Raw genomic sequence first — 11,798 nt, forward strand, 5'->3', positions numbered from 1 at the left:
CGAGTTTAATATGCCACGTGCCAGAGTAAAATAGCAAGGTTATAGCAAAATATTATTGCACTTTCTTACTAAATAGTTTTGTCTTTGCGTAAAAGGAAGACAAGAGGATAGGTTGTTGTAATAAATATCCAGGAATTTTTAATAGCCGTCGCAAATAGTGTTGCCCGCATTTTTGGGGCAAACGAAAGTTCGATGTACGTGCTTGAATTTAAGTTTTGCCTTCGTTTCGGCTTCGGCTGCTGCTGCTGATGTTGGCGGAAGTGTTCAGTGCACAAAACTTTCGCAACGTTGTCTTCAATTTGCTTTCGATTTTATTTTGTGCGCTGAGTTCCCCAAACTCCCCTCGCACCCACTCTTGGCTTCCTTTGGCCAACTTGCAACTAGCTCTCAGTGCAATGTTGGAAAGTTTTCGTTTTTTTTTTTTTTGGGACTACATCCGCTTGCTTTAGTTTGAGGAGCAGTAGAGTGCAGTAGAAACATGGCTATTGCCCTGATTTATGAATTATTATTGCTTTAACTATCTCTCTCTCTCTTGCTCTATCTCTGGACTGGGTCAAATTGAAACATTATTAATTTGGTGCGTGGCTGTAATAAACTTTTGGCAATTGGCATAACTCTTTTTGGCAGGATCTGCGACGTCTTAATTTGGCCGATAACTCAATCGTGGAGCTTGTGCAGCGCAACTTCTTCATGCTGAGCAAACTCAAGTACCTGGACTTGAGCGGAAATCCGTTGCAGGATTTACAGCCGGATGTGTTTCGCGATGTGACCGTGAGTTGTATACACATAATAATAATAAGAACAACAGAAACAACTTACGCACTTATCTCGTTCTCTTTCTATATGTAATATGTATCCTTTTCTCTACAGGAGTTGAAAGTACTGAAATGCCGCAATTGCCAGCTGAAAAAAAATCAATCCGCAATTGTACAATTTATTGCCGCATTTAAGCGAATTGGATTTGGGACGCAACGAGGTTTGTCGCCAATGCCAAAGCATCCTTTTACTCTCTTTCTCTGTGTTCCTTTGGAGACATTTTCCAATTATTTCTCTTCCTCTTTTCGTGTGTTTTCTTTTTGTCTACCACTTTGCGTTCGCTTGCAGTTCAAATTCCTTGACAAGGATGAATTTCACGATGTGAAGCATCTCACAAAAGTTTTACTCGATGGCAATCAATTGTCTGTGGTCGTCGACCAACTCTTTCGCATGCAGAAAAGTCTTAATCACTTGGGTAAGCTATTCCTCCACAAAATTATACTCAATTTAGTCTCAGAACTTTTTGTTCTTTGTTTTTTTTTTTCTATTCATTCACTCAATTGCTTGCGATTTTCTTACGGTTACGCTTTTCAGATTTATCGTACAATCGTCTGGCCAAAGTGCCGAATGATTCGTTTCTTCAGTTGACCAATCTAACATTTCTGGATCTGTCCTACAACAAATTGGTGCGCCTCGAACCACAATCGGTACGCAGCTTAAGCAATTTGAGAGTCTTGAATATCAGCGGCAATGTTCTGATGGACTTAAGGGAAATGCACGAGACATTTGAGGTGAGTTTATTTATATTTTTATTTAATTAAAAATACGCTAATAAATCAAATTTTCATTAAACGTAAATTTAAGATTTTTTTGTTAACTTACATATATGTACACGGATAGGAAAAAAGTATTAAAATTATAAATAATATTGTGAATTAAGATTATGTGATCTCACAATTGAACCAATAAGGTTTATTCTAAAATTAAGATCAAAATTCTACAAAAAATCTAGATTGCCCATCATTGAAATTTTAGATTCGAATCTTGTTTCAAGTAAGGAAAGCTCTCAAAATGGAACTAAGAAAAACGGAGGCAGTGCTAACATTTTAAGTAACAATTTTGTTTTACAAGATTGAAATGTTCTTAAATTAAGATTTTCAATCTTCTTTTTAATCTAGAATAAAACATTATTGAATCAAAATTTTAATCTTTAAAAGGAAATTTTGCATAACAATCTTGATTGAAAATTTTTTCAACTTAAAAATCTTATATTAAGATTATTTTTCATTAAGATCGAATAGGACTTAATCAGGATTTGCAACCTAGTTCTCAATCTAGATTTGTTTGTTTGAAGTTTAGTTTACGATATGCTTAATTTATTTAAATTTTATTGCAGCTTATACCAGACTTAACGCACTTGGCTGTTGCTGACATGGGCCAGTTGCCCGTTGGCTTGTTGACGCCCTTTAGGCAATTGCGCTATTTGAATATCTCGGGTAATTCATTGGATAACATGGCATTGCAAGTTATCGATCCATGCCGAGAGCTGGAGGTAAGACTTGACAAATTATTGCTTAGGTATTTAGCTTATTGTTTCGACAAGATGATGTCAAAATGTCAGAATAATAAAAAGAACATTTCTGACTTCTGTTGTGCACATTCAATTTCCTGCTTTTTGCAACACAATTCTGCCACAATTTACAATTGGCAAAATATGGTCAAAAGTGGATGGATTTATTTCTTTTTTTGTCTCCCTTGTACGTGCTTCTTGTGTGCCAGCATTGTTTTCATTGAAAACAGGCAACAATCAGTTTATGGCCATTAAGCCTTCATTTTAATTGCATTTAATGGTGTATGCACTCTTCGAAGCACATACTTCAACTCTTCGGTTGCTTGCAACAATTTCGAATTTCCAAAAATTGTGTGCAACATCTGCAGCTAATTGCCATTTGATAGGCATTCAACATGCACACACAAAATCCATTTAACATTTCTAACAATTGCATCTCTTGTATGTTTTTTTTTCAGTATTTGGACTTGTCTCGCAATCAGTTGTATGGCATCAATGCCGATACGGCAATGCGTATACAGGGTATACGCAATGTAAGACTGGACAACAATCCGTTGATATGCGACGAGTGTCATATGGGAAAATTAATAAATGTGGTTCGACAAGTAAGTAAAACGCGTATACGCCATGTTGACACCCTTGCCACAATTTCAATTAGTTTCCAAAGCCCCAGTGATTGATGTGAAACTCAAAGAAAAGATGGGCCAGAAAAACGAGTGCATCTATAGAGTACACATATATATTTCATTTAATTTGCTGACTTTTTTACAGCTGCAATGGAAATGGGATACGTATCCCATTTGCTTTTTGCCCAAAAGTTTGCGTGGCGCTGAAATAATTAATTTGGACATTGGCGGGCTTCACACGTGCCTCGATTACATCAGCGACGAGGAGCAAAATGCTGCGAGCACTTCATATAATTTTCTTGAGCATGGTCAGTGCAGTGAAAAGTTTAGAGAAACTATTTTTAAATGTACTAAAATTATTATTTTTGTTCCATAATTTATTTCATTTCCTTAGGTGGTCTTAATACTTTGGCTATATTGGGCGGCATTATCTTTGTGCTAATTGCCGTCATCATATTGTCACTTGTTGCCTGCTTCTCCAAGAACCGAGCACGCTACTACACGAGAGAGGATCATTTGACTGGCAGTAAGTACCGAAAGAGCATTGTAATTGCCTATTAAGTATTTTGTCAAGACATTTTCCAAGTTGCGTTTAAGCTGATGAAATCCGTTTGGGCAATGTGCCAAGTGCCAAGACAAGGCGTTGAAATGAAAAACTGTCTGTTTGCATTCCAGCCACAAACGACAAACTATTTATATGGGCTTTTACATTTGGGTTTTGTCCAGAAAGACATCTTAATATGCGGGCTCAACTTACTTTAACTTAAATTGGCGTAGATTAAACATTAATAGACGCTGTTCGAGGGCGTCTTTTAGTCGAGCAATTTCCTTTTTGTCTCTTTCTTGTGAGCACGTAAATTTTTTGGTCAATTAAAAAAGAAAGAAAGAAGCAGCCGCACTTAATTAATTACAAGTACGTGCTTCATTATGTCGAGCAGGAGGATTTTACTTTATTTTTCCACGTTGTTTTCCTTCCCCGTTCCCGCCTAATTGAGGAATAAATAAATTTCCAGCTGACCTGACTATGCAGCCCCGAGGTCGACGTTAATGTTTGTGCACACATCTGCCTAACTTGGTTACCTTAGCACAAATTGGCCCAGGGGCCCCGCTGCTGGCTGCTGGCCATGTCATTCACCAGAACGCGCTCGAGGGAATCGCGACGAACGCTTTGCTCCCACGGAAAACAAAGAAAACTTCTGAATTTGCGCAATTGTAGCTTTTTTTCCTTTTCACTTTCGTTTCTTTTTTTTCACCAAACAATAAAATGGTCACCAAGGCTGCTGCTGTTGCTGCGAAAAAAAAGCGAAAAAATATGGAAAACTTTTACCAGAGCGAGAATTCGATTCCCTCGATAAGCGAACAGTGTACGTAGCGCAGAAATATACGACACAAAAAACAGAAAACAGAGAAACCAGAACAGTTGTAGTTCAACGCTGAGGCAAAAAAGTCACACTCAAAAATTCAACCGCGTTTCGTTGCAAAATAAACAATGCCAGCGAAACACGTGACTGTCGTTCACTGACATTGGGCGCTTTAACCTTTTTCCCGGGCACTAACACGAATTTTTTACTTTTTTAGCAGCTGGCTGTAAGAAAAGTAAAACTGTCAGGCAAACGTAACGCAAATATCTGAATTGCATTGATAGAAGTTCAATTTGGTTACCTCCAAAAAAAAGCATACGTTAGGGTAAAGAATGCGGCGTAATTGAGAAATTGTGGTAATCTGAATTGTAAATTTGAAGCACAATATTTCAGTCTCTCTATCGATATTAATGTCATGGTTAAGAAATTATTTTAATAGTATTAAATTCCTAAAATAAATTCCTATTTATGCATTGCAACAGCGGTTAACGGCGGTTAATTTAGTTCTACAAAAGAGCAACAAATATTTGAATTTTAAATTAAACTGCAGCAATTTTAAATCTACTAAATATTAGATATTCATTCATAAAATAGCAATGCAGAAAACTTTAAAGTACTTTGAAGTATCATATTAAAGCTCGATGTTCTCATCTCTGTTTCTTATTGTTTTCTTCTGCAGGCGATAGCAAATGTTTGGAAAAGAATTTGGAGGCAACCACAATAACAACTTTGGGCAACGGCAGCTCACCGACAACGACAACCACACTGACACTGGCCACATCGCCAGCAGCGGCAGCAGGAACAGCAACGTCTACAAACGGTCATGTGCAGAGTCCTGCCAATGGCAATACGCCAGCACACAAGACGCATGATGGAGGCAAGGAAATCAACTTTACCTTTCCCATTGACGATCGCGTTTGCACTATCGATGAACTCGTATTACCAGCATCAGCATCGCCAGCCATTGCTCAAGTGCATGCAACTACACATCCAAGCATGGGCAGTCTATTGTATAGCGTGGCACAGCCGAATGTGGTGGGCGGAAGCATGGGCGGAACAGCCACAGTGTTGGCCGCTGCATCGGCTGCGGCAACTGTGATTCCTCCCGGTGCACCCTCGCCGATGCCAGCGCCCGCGCCCGCTGAGGCTGTGGTTGTGGTGCTGCCACCACCGCCGCCGCCACAGTTGCCGCATCAACAACACCAACATCATCATCATCATCATCCACAGCTTGCACAGCTTCCACAACATCCTCCTCAGCATCAACAGATGGGCAGCTTGGCCAGCCTGCGCGAGGTGCAGCAGCAGCTGGTGCATTTGAGCAGCACGCTCGAGCCGCTGGTCAGCGTTAACTGACCCAGGGGCTTAGCAGCAGTTGCCGATACCGATGCGGCGGCAACAGCAACAACAGCAACAGCAACGAGTAAGTTTGCCAAGCAAACAGCAGTGAGTACGACAGCAACGTAAGCTCACACAAACACACACCGAAGTTGTGTAACAACGAGAGAGACTTTGGCAAACGGAGACGTATAATTAATGACAATGCGGTCGTAGTAGTAAAAAGCAAGCATTGTTTTTTCTTTCGGTGGGGTCAAATTGAAGTGAAGTAATTAGGATTTGAGTTTGCAATTAGGTTCATTTATCAGCGACGACGAATGTGCTACCAAAGTAAGCTCCTCCCACGGCATAAATAACGAAAAATAATGCGGATTTCAACTGCATCCAGTTCATCGATTATGTTGGGTAGAATATATTTTTGGTATCACTACGAGGCGTCGTCATCGCATTTCTACTTCCTGAGCATACTGCCATTTTCTTGTGCATTGCGCATACGCAGCGTATTACCAGCGTTTCATTACGTATATTTGTAGTTTTATTTTGTACGACTCTGCAACTATGTATGTGTGTGTATATATATGAATTGTGTGTGTGAACTTGATTGCACACAATTGCAATTAAATTAAATTAATGGACGAACAAGAAAAACAAAGCGGTTAGGGCATTAAAATTTGTAAGTAAAATAAATAAACGAAAAGGAAACTACAGCACATTTTAAATGTGATAACATTTTTGTAAATAAAAAAAAAACGAAATCTGAAACAACAAATATTAAAAGTTTACATAAATAAAACGAAATTGTACATTTGGAAAATTGCGAATTGGAAATTGAGCAGCCGCTGTTTTGTTTAGCGATTAAAAGAAAATAATTATAAATTTAAGCATAACTTATACGAGACAAGTATAAATTAGCACTTAGTTAGTTGGTTAGATTTTAAACACATCTAAATTTAAAACATTTAAGCCTAAACTTAAGGAAATAGTATGACAAAAACCAACCAACTAAATTTAGATATTAACGAATATAAAAAAACAAAAACAATCACAATTGAAACCCAACCAGAAAGCCCAAACGATAACTTTTGTTCTCTAACCTTTCACTCTTTGTATAAACTTAAGAGCATTTTGATTTCATTTTTATAACAATGGCAAATAAATAAGCAAACGAACAACTGTATTTATTTACGAGCACGAGGACTCAAACTTGTGTGTTGAACAAACAGCAAAACCGTTTAAGCGCTAAATCAGTAATAAAGTGTGACAGTTTATGGAAATTACCAAGAAAATAAAAACAAACAGAATACCATACAATGCTCGTTATTTGTCTTTAATTTAATGTAGCTTTAATGGATACCACAAAATCGTTTAGTCAAATCAAATGAAAATAAAAATCAAGAAAAAAAACGTAACTACAAGAAATTGAAGCAAAACGATGGGAAGTACAAAAAGGAAAAAGGACAATGCGAATCACCGCTGCAATTTATTAAATAAAAATGCGCATTTACAGTGCGGCGGCACTTGCAACGTTTGCGGTTACTTGCAGCACGCTTCGACGTCACCGCCCCACGCTGCGGCATTGTGTGGCAGCTAAAATTATGCTTGTAGCATGTCGTGAAGCATGTGGAGCAAGCAATTGCTCAGTTGCTCAGTTGCTGCTTTGCCCCCCGCACTTACAACATCTGCTGTTAGAGACCACAAACGGCCACCATTTTAACTCAACGCAAATGAAAATTGCTTCCGTTTCCGTTTGCGGCACACTTCCGTGGCGAATGTGGATACGGTATACGGATACGAATACGTATACGGATTTGGATTTGGATTTGCTATTGTTACTGATTGCGTTGTGAACAAGATGCTCGCTGCTGGCTGGCTGGGTTACTACTTTATTTTGGCTTTGATTTAGAGAGTTTTCTGCGAGAAGCAGTTTCTGACAGCCGCAAAAAAACGAAAAAGAAAGAAGTACTCTCGACTCCCAAACTTCAAACAAGCACATTATGTTAGGTGAAAGGCAAAGAAGAAGAAGAAAGAAAACTGCAGTCATTTGTTTTGGCCAACCATGAATCTTATAGACAATATTTTCTTTTTTTTTTTGTTTGGAGGATGCTTTTTCCTGTACTCGAACATCGCACTTGCACTCGAGTGGCTGGAAAAACATTTGAATTTATGCATGAACATCGCACAAGGGCCGCGCAGTCAGTTTGCAAATGCATTCGAAATTGGCGCAGCAGATGCTCAAGTGCTCCTTCGGACTTTGGAACTGACCGAGCGATGCAAATATCGAGCATGTTGCTCTAGTTTATACCACTTGAGATTGCCCATCAATATTGGTACACTTGACACACTTGACGTGCTGCAGCATAGAACAACGATGAATGTTCTCGTTCAGCTTCGATTGGCATTTGATTAACATTTGCTGTGGCAAAAACAAATTAAAAGTGCTGCACAAGCTACTTGAGCGAGCAACACACTTTACAGTTTACACTTTTTTTCAGTTCGATTTTATGAGGTAACGTAAAATGCTTCTTTTTTACAGGTATTTGATGGAAGACGTTGCCAACTTGTATGTAGTATAAATGCCAGCTGCTGCCATCAATTGACTTGCTGCTTGAATTTCCTGTCTGTTGCTCTTATCCTGTGGCTGTTGCTTTAGTCCTTGAGCTTTGTTCGAGCCTGCCAAGCATATAAGTAGAATAATCTCCCCATTTTATTAGTTTTTTGGCTGCAACTGTTGCGGTAGCTTGTGTAAATTTAATCAGTCAGCTGCCATCCGGCTCGTCTCTTCTTTTTTTATGGACTGCATCAAATTTCGAAATTGAATTAAGTGCATTTGGCTTTCAGCTCGATTAGGTTAAGGTTTGCTTTAAGTCCTTAATTTGCAGATTGTCTGCCGGCGAGTCATCAGGCGATTAATCAAAATTATTCTCTATGCATGCAGAGTTTATATTTAAGATTTAGTCAAAGTAATTAAGTTGACTCAGCCGACTGAGCCGATCAATCAGTCGTCGTCGTCGTCGTCGTCTTCAGTCTGTCAGTTGGCTATTAACCCTTGCATGACAAATCGCTTTTGACATGCCGTTGCCAGAGAGCTGAGAGCATGACAGGGCAATGTCTGCACTTCAGAGTTCCAGTGCCAGTTCGAGTTCGAGAAACAGAAGAACACTAATTGCTTTTCAAAGCATTTGCCAAAAGCGAGGGAAAACAAAGCTTTGTCAACAATTAGTATTTGCCTCGACAGCTGAAGCAGGCAAACAAAAAAATAGCCATAAGAAAATGTAAAGAAAAATGGGAAAGCAAAATGTGGAAGAAATATGTGAAAAGGGCGATTGAGAAGGATTTCATGTGCGGCATCGATACATGTTGAGGGCATGTCTAAAACACGTTTTTTAGTAGCCAACATTGCGGCTTTAACTTGCACTAAAAACCAAATCAAAAATCCCCTTTTTCCAAAGCAAAAAGAGTAATACAAAACTATGCCACAAATATTGTGGTGCGCTGCAGCACGTTGACAGTTCTCTCGTCGAGTGTTTGGCAAAAGGCGTGTGGAAAAGTAAAAGTGTAAAAAAAGTATTGAAAGAAAATTGTGGAAAAACTCTTTCGGTCTCTCTCTGTCTGTGGCAACTGCAGCTGCAATGTACGCTCTGTGGGTGCCTCACACACACAAACATTTTAGGCCTGCATGTCTGAGCAGGACAATTGGCCCCGACGATAAAAAAAAAAATAAAAGAGGATTTCCCTCAAAGGCAACAGGAATGCCAGATTTCGAATTTAAACCGCAAAAGCATATTGAGCTGAAGGCTTTAAAAGTTTTATTTTGTTTTTCACTGCAGATTCTCTGACATGCGCAAATTTACAAAATCATCTATATAAATTTGCGCCTATTTTGCAGCTAAATAGGCAGCAATATATTTCCGACGATTGCCGTCGGTAGCGTCGCCAAAATTCTGCCACCTAAAGCGTCCCCCTGGGTGTAGTCGAAAACTTTTCAAAATGCATAAATTCCCTCGTTCTTGTTTTTTAAGGGGGAAAGGGAGACGAAGCCCCTTTAGCAAGTTTTCTGTAGCGGTTTTTCGGTTTTGGTTTTTTGGGTTTTATGATTCGTTTTTTTTTATTTTGTTTTTTTTTTGGAGGTTTTTGGCAAACAATTTGCTGGCTTCTGAACGGAAAAGTTTCAATCATTTTGCTGGCCATTGTCATTTATGTGATAAACTCGACACGTACATCATGGTTATTACTTAAGCGCTAGACTAATTTGATCGCAGCTGTTTTGAAACTTTCTTTTCTGCAACTTTTCTACAATCCCATTGACTATAATCGCATGGCTAAAGACAATGCATAAATCTATACGGCAAAGGTAGGCCACAAAGGCATAAATATCCAATATGAGGCTATATATATTACACACACCCCCGCTCCAAGCACTTCCCGCCGACTTTTCCTTAACGCTCCGCCGCAGACAGTGGCTTGAGGGCATCATTTCCCGCTGGGCTGCCAGCAGATTTATGATGAGACAAAGTCGCGCGCGTGTGTGACTCCATTAAATGTGTTAATAGGATAATGTTACAGCGCAAATAGCAACGAAAAATAACGAAAAAGAAACAACAACAAACTGAAAAAAGCAAAGCGGATATATAAAAAAAAATATGCTTTGCGTTTGTTTCATATTTTTCTTTATTGTGTGCGTTGCGGCTCCCCCGCTGTTAAAATGCAAATTTAAAGTAAGGCGCACTTTAAAGCAAAGCCCGAGTGCGTAAATTGAACTTAATACACTGCTAAAAAATCGGTACAACTAGGAAAAAATTAAAATTTACTTTTAATAACATTTATAATTGAGTTAGGCAGATGACATATGACTGCTTTATTACAATAAAAATAAATATACAAAATTGATTGCACAGAAGATAAATGTTTAAAAAAACTTTAAGGTACAAATATGACAGCTATGTTTTTAAATTCAATTGCTGGACAAAGCAGAATTTTAGTTTGAAAACTAACAAAGCATGAGAAAATATATTTTTAGTCGAGTCGAAGGCCGCAGCAGTCTCTTTTCTATTAAATGTAGTATTTACTAGATTTAATATAATAAAGTAAAAATAATAAAAAAAAATTCTAGTGTAATACTTTGAAATTCAATAAAAAATTTGTTTACAAATTTGAATTAATTTATGAGCTACGTATTTTAGTTATAATTTTATTTTGTTTTTTTTGAACATTTAATTATATAGTAATTAATTATTATTGACTTTGATTTATTTGACAATAATGCTTTAGATTTATTGTGACCACTTCGTGTGGTTTGTGCAGAGTTTTAACAGTTAATGGCTTTAACATAACATAATGCTTAACTACATTAAGAAAGTTCATCTCTGGGATATAACATACGAGATGTAAATATGTACATACATAATACGTTTGAGGAAACGTTGCAGAGAGCAGTTGCTACCAGTCGACTTTTTGGTAATAATATTCTAATAAATTTTACTGTATTTGCTCATAACTCAATACGTATTTTCAGCAGCCTTCAAAATGAAAGCAAAATTAAAATTTCAGCAGCGTTTTTTCGTGAAGTGTATGACAAATGGCGGCACACAAAACGTTACCCAAATACAGACGCAATACACTTACTTACAACAGCTCACACACACACACACACATGAGGGTAACCAGAGGACAAACCTAAACACGTGCTGGGGGAGGCAAATAAGGTAAGGACTCGATGTTGCATACATACATACATATATAGAACATATAGTAGTATAACATAACAGACGAACGAACTTAAGCACGCAGCTTTGTGTATTGAACATGTCATCGGCAAAATTGTGTCAAAAACTCACCGCAAATACCGAAAGCGTATGACGAGAGAGATAGTGATGGAGAGGGGGGATCGCCTCACCTTGCAGCTATTGTTGTGCATCAGGCATTTTCACAATATTTTTCAACTATGGCCCAGGCAATATGCAACGTACAACATACAACGTGCAACGTGCAACATGACTCGCCACTTTCCACGTTCGACCAAACCTACCTTCATCTAGCTGACTGCCAGCCTGGGCTATACATCAATTTAACAAGCAAGCATGCACATGGGAAATTAGCTAGCAATAACGGTATTTTTCGGTATGCTGCGACAAAACTGTGCTTGCAACA

The 11,798-nt window shown here is 38.3% G+C and overlaps 1 protein-coding gene across 1 annotated transcript in view; it reads left to right on the forward strand.

The window, feature by feature from the left end:
• The window catches only part of LOC132783706 (leucine-rich repeat-containing protein 15), a 61,104-nt gene extending 54,152 nt beyond the window's left edge, over positions 1 to 6,952 (forward strand). Inside the window, 10 exon segments of the mRNA XM_060789052.1 lie at positions 628 to 771; positions 871 to 906; positions 908 to 976; positions 1,105 to 1,231; positions 1,351 to 1,547; positions 2,153 to 2,308; positions 2,785 to 2,931; positions 3,098 to 3,260; positions 3,347 to 3,478; positions 4,993 to 6,952. Of these exon segments, the coding sequence (XP_060645035.1) occupies positions 628 to 771; positions 871 to 906; positions 908 to 976; positions 1,105 to 1,231; positions 1,351 to 1,547; positions 2,153 to 2,308; positions 2,785 to 2,931; positions 3,098 to 3,260; positions 3,347 to 3,478; positions 4,993 to 5,669 (1,848 nt within the window). The 3' untranslated portion in view covers positions 5,670 to 6,952.
• The last annotated feature ends 4,846 nt before the right edge of the window (positions 6,953 to 11,798 follow it).

The sequence above is a fragment of the Drosophila nasuta genome, chromosome 2L, assembly GCF_023558535.2.
Source record: "Drosophila nasuta strain 15112-1781.00 chromosome 2L, ASM2355853v1, whole genome shotgun sequence".
Lineage (NCBI taxonomy): Eukaryota > Metazoa > Arthropoda > Insecta > Diptera > Drosophilidae > Drosophila > Drosophila nasuta.